Genomic DNA, 15,349 nt, shown 5'->3' with positions numbered 1-15,349 from the left:
TATACAGTTTCAGTCTGAAGATGTTGGAGCATATGAATGTTCTGATCGGATATCATCAGCAAGTCTCTATGCCAAATCAAGAACAATCATTTGGGTGAGTCTAGGTCTTGCTGCAACACGAAACCGAGTTTTGAAATCTGTACAAGAAATTGAATATTTGGTGGAGAAAAAAACAAACAGTACAGATATTTTGAAGACAAACATGTTGGATACATACTATCAAAATAGAAGTACTTACCTTGAGAACACTTGTTTGTATGAAGTTCTGCCAAACTACAGTTATAAGAGGAGCATCACAGAAGATATCAATAATGGAAAATATGCTGTCATTGGGTATGAAGGATGTCTAGTGAAGCAGAGAAAAGGCCATTCGATTAATCATCGAAAATTGAGTTTCGAAGCTTCAGACAAAAGAGAATTTTACTATTTAGCTCTTTTGCAACTCTTTAAGCCATGGCGTACAGAAGAGGAACTACTTGGAGATTTTCTCTGTTATGAAGACTCTTTTAATGCAACTAAGGATACCATAGAATGTCCTGTTTTTGCAAATTATCTGCAAATGTTGAATGAAGAAATAGAGCAAGAAACCACAATTGCTGAAGAGATTGCTAGAGACAGTTCTCAAGGCAGTCAGAGTTTTACTTCATTGAGTCAGGATCCACTAGGAGGACCAATTATCCAAAATGAAGCTGCAACTACCATGGATGAGGTGGAAAGAGCTATGGAACAAGCTCAAGAGGATGGAGTTAACTTAGAAGATTTGGTAAAGCAACTAAACGTTGAGCAGAAAAAGATATATGACGAAGTTACAGAACAGATTGAACATGGATTCAGACATGAGAAAAAAGTGTGCTCATGTACATCATTTAAGCCTGTTCGACTGTACGTAAGTGGAAAAGCGGGAACAGGAAAAAACATTCTGATTAAAGCCATTGCAACTTATTTGCAGAAAAGGACTGATTCACTGCTCTCTTGTGTTGAACTGCTCCAACTGGACTGGCAGCACATAACATTAAAGGGATTACTCAACATCGTGTATTGATGCTGCCAGTTGAGCATGATAATAAATTGCATTGCAACAAGTTATCTGGAGATGCGTGTTCTGAAGTTTCCAGAGTCTTGAAGATAATGAAACTTCTTATCATTGATGAAGTAAGCATGGTCTCAAATCTAATGCTTGCTTTTGTGCATTTGAGAATGCAAGAAATTCTTAGAACAGAGTATGATATGTTATTTGGAGGAAAACACATTATTGTTTTTGGAGATCTATTGCAGTTGACTCCAGTAAAAGGACAACCAGTGTTTAAAATGCTCACGCATGAAGATACCAGGAAGTCCCTTGGAAGCATTGGAAATGTTAATATATGGTTACATTTTAAATATACTGAACTGCTTCAAAATATGTGACAGGCAAAGGATGAAGAATATAAAAATATTCTACAAGATGTAAGAATCGGAAAAGTAAGTGAGCTTGGGAAAGAAGCTTTACATGCTCGATTAATTTCAAATTTGTATCCAAATGAAAACATTCTTCCAGAGAATATTTTTTAAAAAATGACTGAGAAGAAATCTGGGATATGTTTGATGCCAACTCTGCAAGAATGCTCCATCTTCAACAACAAAATGTTAAAGTTAGAAAATGAAGAGATTGTGAAACTGGAAGCAATAGATAAAATAGAGCATATAGTTGTGCAACAATTGTTTTGTCAGAAAATTTGAAAACAAAATTGGATTCATTAGAGAAAAGTATTTCTAAAACAGCTGGTTTTGAAAAGACTCTGAATGTGTGTTTAAATTGTCGTATCATTTTGAGAAGGAATTTAAATGTTGAAAGAGGTCTGGTAAATGGAGCAATGGGTTATGTTGTTGATTTTGTGAATCATAGAAATAGAGATGGAATTGAATTTTTAATTTTTTTTTGTAAATGTTAGTTTCTATATTTGAATATGTGTTTCAAGGGTTACTTTACAGTGAAAGGAGGTCAGTCACTCTGTCACAAGGATGGTGTCATCAGTGATGTCATGAGTGATGTCACTGACCATGTCATGAGTGATGTAATATGTGATGTCATCAGCAGTGCATTACACGCGCAAGTTATAGTGAGTCCAACTAACTATAACGTGGGAATTTCATTGGTTTTATGTCAGTAAAATTTCCAATGCTCCAAAGTCAAGTGATGGTGCCTCAATCGAATATATAAAATAAATGTGGTAATAGTACCCTCATTTATAAATAGAAATTATGTATCATCAGGTGTGTAATACCCTTAGCGCTGTATATTATGCTTCACACGGTGTGCAATACCCTTAGCGCTGTATAGTATGCTTCGACAGAGCATTCAAAAATGTCAAGGAGTGTAATCGGGTAACCCATTTTTGCGATTGGTAATTGCAAGTATCCATTTGATAAAAGAGGAAATTATACAGAGATAGTTGAGAATGGATACCCAAGTACGCAAATACACAGGAATAAACAAATCACAGACATAGGCAATATGATGTTAAGATCAATGGTACCAGTATGGCAGCCTACATGTAAACACACAATTGATAGATATCACTATTAACCCACTATACACTAAAGCACATACGGCGTACCTATCAGGCATGTTGGTAAAGGCAGTCTGAAGAGCAAAATTTGCATTATTCATATATATTTGAAGAGTTAATGTAAATAACTCAAAGATGTACTAACCATTGTTTACATTTACAGATTGGCCATTTGAGCAAAGGTACTTTCTGTTTCATTGAGGCCCGCTCTTACCGAGTCAAAGAGGAACATCCATTTAGCTTCACAGATGTTAAGGACATTGGAAACACTGCCTCCTCTGGCACCTAGTACAACATTCTCGAGAATAACCTACCTAAGACTCTCTGGTGAATGTTGTTTGTCTTTAAAATGGTCAACTAGTGGAGCTCCCACTACCTCGCATCTCATTCTACTTATGTTTTTCAGAATCCTGCAAGATAGAACCAGAGTGTGCAGGCATTAAAGCAGCATGGCCAGAGGCAGAATCAGCCTGGACAGAGATATTAGTATGCATATATGGACTTACCACGTTCCAGTAAGGGCGCGTATATGGGGATGTAAAACAGAACCCTCTTCGCCAATATTGTCTGACTTGGTTCTTCACAGAGAGCTGATGTTAAATAAATGATCTTGGAACAAATGTATGGTTTCGACACTAGAGGGTGGTGTGACTGACAGACACACAGACAGACAGACAGAAAGAGACACACACACACAACGAGGAAAAGCTAACCCAGCCCCACATCTGTCAGAAGCGTCCACAGTGGCAAGAAATTTGATAGATAATCTCCGTTTCTCATAAAGGAGTGGGATATGAGAAGGAGGTACCATCTGTTCTAAACGTATCTGCTCGTTCTGACTGTGGGATCAAAGTCGACCATCAAAAACTCATCAGGTTCCCGATTTAGTCCATGGGTCGAAGGATAGTCCCCATAAATGCAGGTAACTTGCTCTGGTAGGCACTCTGCTTGAAGCCAATCTGGTTCAAGCTTGTTGGCATTTTCAACTAGGATCTTAACTTTCCGCCTCACCTCTTTTAAAACCCGCCAGCCACTACTGCTCCTGCCAGAACCTCCAGCTAATCTCTCATGTACTTTCCTTTCTCTTGCTGAGCCTGCATTGTGAGTTAAGGCAGGTCACAAGGATCACATACGTATGTGTGATAATAATGAATGTAGTCATTCTGCATCAGGTAGAATCACAATTGAAATAACTGGATGTAACATATTTGTACCCACAAATATAGGATGTGGTTCCAATGTGATGCAGAAGGAGTGGTGCAGTAACTCACCCTGTGATATCAATATATTTTGATATCAGTCTTATAAGGTGAGGCAGTGTTCACCCTGTTATATCATTAGCCTCTGAGACCAGTCTTAAAGGGTGAGGCAGTGACTCACCCAGTGATATATGTCTTAAAGAAAGGTGGTACAGTGACTCACCCTTTGATATCAATACCCTGTGATATCAGTCTTAAAGAGTGAGGCAGTGACTTACCCTGTGATACAATACCTTGGATGTCAGTCTTCTAAGGGCGAGGCAGTGACTCACCCTTTGATCCCAGTACCCTGTGATATCAGTCTTAAAGTGTGAAGCAGTGACTTACCCTGTGATACAATACCCTGTGATATCAGTCTTAAAGAGTGAGGCAGAGACTCACCCTGTGATAGCTCCCTTAAAGATGAAGGCATTCAACACCTGCTAGAATATAAACTCTCCCAGGAAGGTGTGCCTGGATATTTTTGAGTAAGAGAAAGACATTAAAGAAATTGCTTTAGGCACATAGGAAGATGCTGCAAAAATGCCTAGGCATCCTTACAGGGGGCGTTGTTTACACTTGTCAGGAGAAAACCTCCTTCAGAGAGCATGTACAAGTTGGATCATTACATTCAATACCAGTGTTGATAGAAAATGATTGCCCTAAAGAAGTGCCTTTTAATTAGATCCCCTGTACAATTCTGCACAAAATGCACGTCTCGACAGCACCTGGACCCCCCCTTCAGCTGACAGGTACATTCACTTCACATCGCATGCACCAACCATGTCTCTGTATTTGGACACGGGTGAGTAGGAGTATGGAATACGAGAATGTAGGTTCAGTATAGTGGGGGCACCATGCACAGCTCAGTCTTTTAAGCACAGGGTAATGAACTAAAAGGGAGAGCAGAAGCAGGTATGTACACAGTGTGCACTCACACCCCCCTTGGTGACTCATGAAACATCAGTAGCAAAGAGCAAATACTTCTAGAGGGAGCAGGTCTCTTCTGCTGTGATGAGTCAATTCTATCAGTTTCCAGACCGGACAGAATTCATTCTTGATGCATTCTTAAAAGAACACAGAGAGGCACCCTTCCCATAATGTAGGTGGCTGCCTGACTATTTGTAGGCTACAGATTGTCTATTAACACCTTCTAACAAGTATTTGTCCAGAATTGAATAGGCATGGTAGACATATGCGGGATGACTTTCTCGACTGACATCAAATGATAATTTGATTGAGAAGAAGCCTGAAAAGCACGTACCGGATGAGAACATTTTCCTATAGCCAGAAAACATCTCAACAACAGCATCAACATGAAATCCAGATTCTTGTACCAAATAGTCTTGATTGAACTTTCTTGGATCAAAGAACTGGTCATACTGGTCTTCGACACTGCTGGTAGTGGCCATCGTTTCCACAGCGCTGCTCTCTTGCTTTCCATCCTTGCTGTCAGCACTCACAATATATAGAGAGCAATCAGCATTGCAAATGGTCTACAAACAGTGCACTCTGCAATCACAGGCATGGTATTTCATTACCTGCCATGTCTGACTTTCAAATGTAGGCTCACTGATGAGTGGTTCATGTGAGGTTAGGCTGTGCAAGTGAAGTATTGTGTAATTCATAATTCTGGTCCTACATGTAGGTTTCTCTTTTTGATATGTCTACACTTTGCATTGTTCGGTTCCACAACTATTTCAAACAGGTTGCAGACATCCAGTTTCTGGGTAGTGCTCATTTGTTCAAACAAACCTTGTAAAGTTCAGGGAGGATAAAGATATGTTTTGTGGCTACTTCCTAGTTTGGAAATGGAAGGGAGTTGGGTCTGACCCCTTGCCTGTGTCCTCCTCCTTCTCTCTTTATCATGGAATACCTGACCGGTTGTCTAGTTGTCCTTCAGCAGGCACAGTTCATTGGTTCCCATCCCCCTCTTGCATACCTGAAATATTCTTACATTCATCCTCTATAGGTGCCCACCCTCCTTCTACTGGTTAATGCCAATGGGGGCTTGAACGTCCTGCCTTCCACTGAACCTGACTTCACCTCTATTGTCCCAGTTTCTCTCCTCCTGTAATTGACAGTGAGCGTTAGACCATATCCATCAAGGCTCTGATTTGGGCTGAAGTAGACAATAGGGTAACACTTAATAGTCGTCCCTGGGCAGCCTTCATGGCACATCCCGGGGGCTGCAAATGCAAAGACCAAAACTGGAACATATGTATCTCAGTTTCATGGTGCCAGCTGACATCAGAGCAGTGACATCAAAGTGGAAACCGTTTCATAGCAGCACTGCGTCAGTTCCCAAGGCTGCATAATGGAGAGGCTTTGTTCCAATCTCACATGTGTCCCTTCCTCCAGTAGACAGGCAGACGTCGAGCAGAGGATGGGTTCTTAAATGTGTAGCACATGAAGGAACAGTGAGGGGCGCCATCGAGGGCTCTTGTGGCTGTGGGTCTCTGCTGCTTGGATCCCAGTCTGACCACCATTCCATTTACAGCTCTTTAGAAAAGGGTCAACTTTTCAAAGACAATAACAGCCTCTACCCAGCTTTTTGAAGGTTCACTTTGCTGTGCTTTGATTTGATAGTAACAAGACCCTGACTGGTGGTCAGTGCCAAAGAAGCCATGTGTTCTGCCACACCAGAGGCCCTCACGCGGTGTTTTCTTTTCCTATTGCTATGAAGCTCTCAGCAGCATCAAGGCAAGACATGTTATTTGTTGTATCCTCACCACGGAGTAAGAAACCAATGGATTTACACAGGATTAACAGTCAGCAGACAGACACATGCTGTGTGGGACAAAACCATGAAATGTTTCTTCTGGTTTGTTTAATTGGCACCAAGCAGAAGTTTCCAGATGCCATGCTATTTGTTGTGGGCTGCTCTTGGGGTGACACAAGGCCTTGCTGTAGCTCGTGAGGAAGCGCGCGGGCAGGTCGCGCAGCAGAAGGCAAACCACACCGACACAGTGCCTCATTCGGGAGTGACGTCCTCGAGCGGGCCTCCTCCTTTTATTTAACCCCACAGGCCACGCCTGGCCTGCGGATGTGTGGATGCGTGTTTGCGTGCGACCACTAGACCGCTGGGGATATTACATCCCTATCCAACTATATATTGTTTTTCCTTTGCTTAAAAGACAAACACAACAGTCCTGGATTACAAGCTGCCAATAAAAAGCGCCGGGACACTCCAAATGGAGCAGCCGTGCGCCATAGAAATCAAAAATAACATAAAATAACATAACATAACAACATTTGCAAACAAAACGCCTGAGTACTTGCGTGTCCCTTGGTGACAACTTCAGGGTCTCAGCAGACAGGCGTAGTCTCTCAGTCTCTGGCTTGGTGGTGGATTGGGCCGCAGGTTGTACCGCTGTGAGTTGGCCCTACCATTTTCGGCATCTTGATAAGCACCACTGGTCGTGATGGATGGCGTCAGAGACACTGATGCATTCTCGGGTCCCTCTACCTGCCCTTCCACCAACGTATTCTCTTCCGCTCCTTCAGGGGCTGTCAACGCACTCGAGTCGGGGCTCCCTCCTTCTGGCTTGGAGACTTGTCTGTTTTCTGACGATATGGCCTTGAACCAGGAGACATTCCTCGACACTTCCTCCTCTCCTTTCTGGGCCGTGATCATGGTGCCTCTCGTGGACGTAACCATCCAGATACCGGGCTCATACCGTGTTTGGAATTTTCCCCCTGGGCGTCTGTTTCGTATGAACACCCGTGTCCCTGGGCTCATTCTTCTGGGGGTGGTCTTTCTGCGGCGACTATCTCGTTGGTTCCCCTGGTGCCTCCGTTCCTGGGCCTCACTGATGTCAGCTGGGGGCGGCGTCCACCCCTGGGCATTGGGGAGAAGATCTCTTTGCGGTCCTTGAAACATGAGGGTCCACGGACTGCTCTGGGTGGTGCAATGACGGGTGCCCCGGTTCTCCCACAGGAATTCATGTAGCCTCTGCTCCGGGTCGGCCTGTTCTACCATGGCTATTCAGAATGCTTTGTTTAGGGTTTGCATAAATCGTTCAACATCTCCATCTGCCTGTGGCCTTTGGGGTGTGATACAGCGGTGTTGAATTCCCCTTGTTTGGAGAAATGTGGCAAACTCAGCTCCTTGGAACGGTGGCCCATTATCACTTTGTGTTTCCAACGGGTATCCAAACATGGAGAACATTTTCTCTAAGGCCGGCCCCACATGGGTGAATGCACTGGAAGCTACTTTGTCTACCAGTGGGTATTTCGAGTAGGAGTCGATGACCACTAGGGTGTGTCCTTCTCCCGGAAAACTCCTGAAGTCTATGCTCACCTTGGTCCAGGGAGATGTACAGGCTTCTTCAGTAATCACAGGTGTGGTCCTCTCAGGGTCACTCGTCAGCTGACAGGCCATGCATTTCCACACGTATTCCTCTACCATGCTCTCTAGCTCTGGGAACTCATGCGTGCCTTCATCTTCGTGGTGCCTTGGTGCCCCCCGTGGGCAAGTTGCACCGCTCTGTCCCTCAGGCTCTGGGGGATTACCAGGCACGACCCTCTCAGTAGCACCCCCTCTTCCATCACGCTTAGATCATGTCCGACTCTCCACATCTTCATGAGGGATTCTCGGTCCTCGGCTGACCAGGAGTTTAAGAGACAGAGGTATTCAGCCCACGAGCCTTCTTGAACCACCCTCAACGACCTCAGGTAGGCATTGTCGGTGGCAGCTGCCTCTTTAGCTTCTTCTATTGTCATGCTCTGGGGGCATGAGGTAAGTGCCACCCACTGGGCATACTCCTCACAGTCGTCGTCCACCGACTCCTGATCAGGCAGGGATGGATGGCGTGAAAGAAAATCTGCATGTTTTTTGGCTCCCGGTCGGTATACGACTTCGATCTCGTATGGTTGTAGTTGGAACACCCATCGTTCTATGGTGGATGTGGAGCAGTCCCCTTGAAGAGGGACACCAGGGGTTGGTGGTCGGTGACCATGACGAAAGGGTGTCCTCGCAGGTAGAGATGGAAGTGGCCACAGGCCCACTTAATGGCGAGGGCCTCTCTTTCAACCTGGGCATACCTGGTCTCGGTTGGGGTAAGAGCTTTGCTGGCAAATGCTAACGCTGTCCATTGCCCGGGTTCATGTTCCTGGGTCAGCACCACGCCAAGGCCCACTGGGCTGTCATCCACTAACACCTCTGTGCGCTTCTTGGGGTCACAGTACGAAAGGGTAGCTTTCTCCAGGAGAGCGTCCTTGATCCCTCGTCTTCTTTCGGACCCCACTGCCAGATGGCATCCGCTTTGGTCAGCGACCTTAGTGGTTCACTCCAGGTGGCTAGGCCCGGTATGAATCTGCCACAGTAAGTAGCCCTCCTGAGGAAGCTTCTTATTTCTGTTGGGGATTTTGGCGCTAGGGCGTCCTTGATGGCCTTGGATTTCCTTGGGTCTACCTGGATCCCTTCCTGATTGAAAATGTACCCAAAAAATTCTATGAAGGGCTGGAAAAACTGACACTTTACCTTGTGGAGTGTTGCTCCATGGGCGCTCAGTCTAATACATCCCGGAGGTGTTTGTGATGGTCTGAAGTGGTGGCAGAGTGGATCAGGATGTCATCGCTGACATTGATTACCCCAGGCAGCCCGGACAGGAGTTCTCTAATGGTGTTTTGGAACCCCTCGGCTGCTGAGGATATGCCAAAGTTCTACCGCTTATATCGTCGTAGCCCCAGATGGGTACTGAATGTGGTGATAAAACGACTCTCCTCCGCTAATGGTAACTGGTGGTATCCCGCGTTTAGATCAATCTTCGAAAACCACTTCGACCCATTTACGTCCGCAATAATATCGTCCATGGTAGGGGTCAGGTGTCTTTCCCTCCGGATCGCCATGTTCGGTAGTCGCATGTCGATGCACAACCGGATTTCACCCGGTTGTTTAGGTTTTTCTACAATGACCAATGTCAAAACCCACGGGGTGGGTCCCGTGACTTTTTCGATGACGCCTACGTTTTCCAGCTTCTCAAGTTCTTTCTCCACCAGTGGACGTAAGTGGAACGGAGGAACGGAATCCAACGGTGTCGCAGGGCGGTGGGGGTGACAGACTTATCTATGTGTAGTCTGATCAGTTCACACTTTATGAAGCCTAGAGTTCGGGGAATCGTCCCAGTAGCTCGTCCACCTGGTGTGCTCTAATGCGGTTGGCAAATGCTATTAACTTCAGGTCTTCGGCCGTGTGGCTGCTTAACAGGGTGTCAGCCTCTCTGTCGATTATGTGGATTGTCGCCACTACTTCCGCCTCATCAGCCTTGACGGGTATTGTAATTTTACCTTTGAGGGGTAGTGGGGTATCTGCTCCTTATGCAAAAATCCTCGTTTTGGACGGTAGCACCTGGGGGCGTGGGTATAGTTTCTTGAATTGCTGCAGGCCCATGACATTCACGGTAGCCCCTGTGTTGATTATTGCCTTAACTTCGTTTCCGGCCATCTGCACAATACATGTTGCCTGTGGCCACTGCGGCTGTTTTAGTTCCAGCGCAAAGTAGACGATGTAGGCCTCTTCATCCTCGGACTCCGAGTCTTCGTCCATTGTGGGTAGGTGTTTCTCTGTTTACAGCGATGGTGGCTCAACTAACGACAGCTGCTGAATTGCTTTGATGGGTGTGCGCGTTTTTCTGAATGTTTTTGATGTGTTCCTTCTTCGGCACACCATTGCAAAATGATTTGAAATCCCACAATTTGAGCAGGTTTTGCCCTGGGCTGGGCAATCCTTTGCCGCGTGTGGCTCATGCCCTCAATACCCACACCGTGCCCGGGATGGGTCTTTTCGGTAGTCTTTCTGGGGTGGCCCACGTGGCTGGGCCCTCACCACGTCTGCCCGTTCACTCTTGATGGCCTCTGGTTTGCTTTGGGGTTTGTGGAGGGCTTGTTTCATGGCGGTAGCCCTGACATTCGAGAGGTCATGGGACCTGGCCAGCACTAGAATATCCTCAAGGGAGATTCCTGGTTTGCATAGTATCGATCCTCTCAGTGCCCTGTCTCGGCACCCTTGGATGATTTGCCTCCGTATGGCTTTTAGTTGATCCTCGTCAGTACAGGAATTTGCTAGCTCCCGGGCATAGAAGTGGTCCATGTTCTCACCTTCCCTCTGACGTGCCTGTCCCAGTTTGAACACTTCAAAGTCTAGGTTCAGCTGTGGGTCAAAATGACCGTTGAGGGCAGTTACAGCAGAGTCATAATCATCCACCGCCCTGTATTAGGCAAATGTTTGAATAGTCTGAATATCTCGTCCCCTGCGTAGTGTAGTAATAGAGACCTCTTCACTGCCTTGTCCGTCTCTCTCGTTACCACAAAGTAATTTTCCAGTCTCTCGAGCCATACCTTCCTACGTGGGGACGCTGTAGACGTATCTTCCATTTCGCTGAATGGTGGCAGGACCCCAGATGCAGCATGCTGGAATGAAATGTTGATGGCGGCTGCTGGCGCGTCTCCATCCCCGTTGGTGGTAGTTTGTTGGGGTGGTTATCCCTTCTTTCCCCTTGTTCTGTAGTCTTATCGGGGTGGTGTGTGTTCACTGAGGGTTCCCGCCTTCCCGCTAAATCCACGACGCCACGTGGCAGCTGGGCGGCCTACCTCAGCTCCGTCGAGTGTTCTGCGGGCGTCTGGGTATGTAGGGACGTCGGAGTTCTTCCCCAGGCCAGACTGCTGCTCACACTCCCTCCCAGGCGCGAGATGCGTGAGCATTGACAGGGCACTCCGCGTACCCGCGGCTCACGCGAGAAGCGTGAGGTACGGCGCCTGTTCGCACCGCCGGCCCGGATCTTCTCCGCGATGCACTGACTCCCGGGGCAGACCACTGGGGACACCAGCGATCCCCACGGCGATGTGGTAGGGGTGGCCAGGTAAGGACAGGCTGGGTCTGTGTCATGGGCACACACACGGTATGGTCGCGTAGGGAGGCAGAGTGCTCCGCCTCACTCTCTAGTGCACGGGCGGGGGTTGGGCCCCTCCGCTCGTCGCCAATGTTGTGGGCTGCTCTTGGGGTGACACAAGGCCTTGCTGTAGCTTGTGAGTCAGCGCGGGGGCAGGTCGCGCAGCAGCAGGTAAACCACACTGACACAGTGCCTCAGTCAGAAGTGATGTCCTCGAGTGGGCGTCCTCCTTTTATTTAACCCCGCAGGCCACACCTGGCCTGCGGATGTGTGGATGCGTGTGACCACTAGACCGCTGGGGATATTACACTATTGACTGCATCCTTGGTTGAGTACATTCCTTACACACTGCAGAATTATCCAGGGCTCAGCTGCGATGGTACATACATCTATCACTTGTATTTACCTACTTTTTGGCAGAATGTTTGCTAATGCCTGGCTGTTTTAATTTGTGACTGAGCCACACCTGTGCCTTTACCTGAAATGTGCGTCTTTATTTGTTGGCTGCTGTTTCATGTTGCATTTCTCGTGGGGTCCAGCTCTGCTCTTCCTTTCAGTCCCTGGCGGGTTTGATTATAGGGCATTGCAGGGGTCCCACTGGCGAGGCCGAGGGGAGCCTCAGCATGGTGGCATGGCCTCCTCTTTGGCAGAGGCCTGAGAGGACGGGCCTGCTCCAACTGTGTTTTTAATAATATTAGTGAGTTTTAAATATTCACACTCCTGCTCAGGGCTCTGCTCAGTGCTCTTCTCAGCCTCTTATTCTTCCTTCCAGTGTTGGGGTCTCTGTTTCTGTTGAGGTGTTTACAGACAGCGCCACCTCCAGATGCTGCCTCAAGGCTCACAGCAAGGCTTGCAGGTGTCACGGGTGGGAAACTATATTCAGTGTTCTTCACTTTCAAATTCCACAGAGTGATTTTCTTTGAAAAACCTTCCAGGTTCGTGGGCTGCTTTTAACCAATGACCGATTCCTTATCTGGGCGGAGCCTATTCAGTTTGAGCTCTTCTTTTCACCAGTTACACTCAGCTCTATTTTGCTTTTTGTACAGAATGCAATAGTCATGTTTTCTTAACAGCATGTGTTCATTTTATTCATATATAAAGCAGCGATCCACATATTTGGGGGGATGCCCATAATCAGATACAACAATTTACACACAACAGGATGGTGTTAAAGTACAAACTCTTGCACATTCCTGTTACTTTAATAAGCCCCATATATGGGGTCCATTCTGCCATCTCGTCTAGTAGCTAGAACTAGTTGTAACAACACTCACTAGAAATAACACAGTTGTGATGCACTTTTATTTGTGCTTTAAAACTCAATGATTTAAATAGTGCAGTGTTATATTACATTTTATGTCATAAGATGCTTTGAAAATAGTTGTATCGAGTCAGTTGTCTTGCCATATGTCTCAACCACACAGCTACATCCATAGTTGTTTTAGGTGGCTGTGCTTTTTCACTCCCTATGGTTCTACTGAAACCCCTGCTCCTGCCTTCCTATGGCTTACCCACCTCATTTTATGTGAACCCACAGTTTTGTCATGGGGGATAGGCTGTGCCTAGAGCCCTCACTGACTGAGGGCCCAATTCACAGAAGTAACTTAAGACAAAATCCGAAACTTACTACTTTTGGTATTCACAGAAGGTACTTAGTAGTAGTAAAGTTAAGATTTTGTCTTAAGTCTGTCTTAAGTTTGTCTTAAGTTTGTCTTAAGTTTATCTTAAGTCTGTCTTAAGCCTGGCTTACGTTTGTCTTAAGTTTGTGTTAAGTCAACGTAAGCCTTCTGTGAATAACAAAAGTCGTACGCTTAGGATTTTGGCTTAAGTTAGTTCCGTGAATTGGCCCCTGTGCTTGTAAGCCCAGCCTGGATGAAACCCACATTCATTTACCAGACCTTTCAAGTTAGCAAACTCCCCTTCCTTTCAGGCCCCACTGCTAAGCATGGGCGGAAAATCTGTTACGCTCGCGGATTTTGCGGATTTTTGGGAAATCCGCAATCCGCGAGATTTGCGAATTTCCCGCAAAATCCGCAAATTCGCACGCAGCGGATTTTTTTTGCGGCGCGCAGCGTTGGTGATACAATTTTTGCGGCGCGCGGCGTTTATCATCGTTTGCCGGGTTGTTTTTCTCGATAGTTTGCGAGTGCTGCGCCATTTTGGATCTTGCTGTGTGATCCCGCGGGAATTGGCGAGCGCGATTACGTCATCGCAGCTTGCCAGCGATAGTTTGTCAACGCGAGTACGGCGAGATCACGTCTCACGGTACTTCGCAATTGCGAGATTTGAGATGCGGCGAGCAGCAAGAATCTCACACAAGCGAAAATATAAAATTTGCAATTCTGCACAAGAAATCCACCAGCAAGCAGCATAAACCTTCTTGAAATGATGATTTTTATCTGAATAACTCCTTAGGTTGACATTTGCCTGCACTTTTTTAGCGAGGAGTCCATTTTGGGGAGGGGGGTGGGAGGAAGGAAGTGCCCCACAGTCTTCAGCTTCCTGTTCCTGTTCAGCAGGCTCCTCCCAGTGCTTTGTCCATCTCCTGGTCACTTTTCATTTGGATCTGGAGCTGGAAGGATTACTTTTTGTGGATGCTGCTGGATATTTGGATTTGAGGCCTTTTTGACTTTCTTTGGATCACTGTTGGATTAGAAATTTTACAAGTAAGTTTGATTGGGGCATTACAGTTGCTGCAACTAAAATTTTGGAATTTTCGATTTTTGGGCTGTTTTGGGGCCTTTTGCCCAGGGGTACTCAGTGGTGGGTGGACTGAGTCTTTCTGTGGGTTGTCTTGAACTTAAACATCATGGAGGCCATGAATGGATTGGGATTGTGCTGATTTTTCAGTGATTTTCGGCCTTTTCACCAGGGGTATTTGAGTCTAGCATGGGCCTAGTCTTTCTGTGGGCTGTCTTGAACTTAAACATCATGGAGGGCATAGATGGAATGGGATTGTGCTGATTTTGCAGTGTTTTTCGATTTTTGGGGGTGTTCATGGGGAGGGACAGGCCATGCGGCTGGTGGCCATTTTGAGTGCAGCTACAGGCACTGGCCATGTGCTGGCAGGCAAGTGGCCATTTTGAATGCAGGCTTTGTTGTTAGGCCTGCAACCATTTTGCCTACTTTTCAACCTTTATTTATGCCCAGGGGTAGTGAGTCTTGCATGGGCCTAGTCTTTCTGTGGGTTGTCTTGAATTTAAACATCATAGAGGGCATGGATGGATTGAGATTGTGCAGATTTTTCAGTGACTTTCGTATTTGGGCCTGTACTTGTGGCCTTTTCACCAGGGGTATTTGAGTCTAGCATGGGCCTAGTCTTTCTGTGGGCTGTCTTGAACTTAAACATCATGGAGGGCATGGATGGAATGGGATTGTGATGATTTTGCAGTGTTTTTCGATTTTTGGGGGTGTTCATGGGGAGGGACAGGCCATGTGGCTGGTGGCCATTTTGAGTGCAGCTACAGGCACTGGCCATGTGCTGGCAGGCAAGTGGCCATTTTGAATGCAGGCTTTGTTGTTAGGCCTGCAACCATTTTGCCTACTTTTCAACCTTTATTTATGCCCAGGGGTAGTGAGTCTTGCATGGGCCTAGTCTTTCTGTTGGTTGTCTTGAACTTAACCATCATGGAGGGCATGGATGGAATGGGATTGTGCTGATTTTGCAGTG

General features: G+C 46.3%; 1 protein-coding gene across 1 annotated transcript in view; it reads right to left on the bottom strand.

Annotated features, from left to right (window-relative positions):
* The window catches only part of LOC147718222 (indolethylamine N-methyltransferase-like), a 61,150-nt gene extending 55,936 nt beyond the window's left edge, over positions 1 to 5,214 (bottom strand). Inside the window, exon 1 of the mRNA XM_086966645.1 lies at positions 5,052 to 5,214. Within this exon, the coding sequence (XP_086822771.1) occupies positions 5,052 to 5,199 (148 nt within the window). The 5' untranslated portion in view covers positions 5,200 to 5,214. The remainder of the gene's footprint in view (positions 1 to 5,051) is intronic.
* Positions 5,215 to 15,349: the final 10,135 nt, after the last annotated feature.

Source organism: Lissotriton vulgaris, chromosome 4_1 (genome assembly GCF_964263255.1).
Source record: "Lissotriton vulgaris chromosome 4_1, aLisVul1.2, whole genome shotgun sequence".
Lineage (NCBI taxonomy): Eukaryota > Metazoa > Chordata > Amphibia > Caudata > Salamandridae > Lissotriton > Lissotriton vulgaris.
This window is presented reverse-complemented; position numbering and strand designations above follow the sequence as displayed.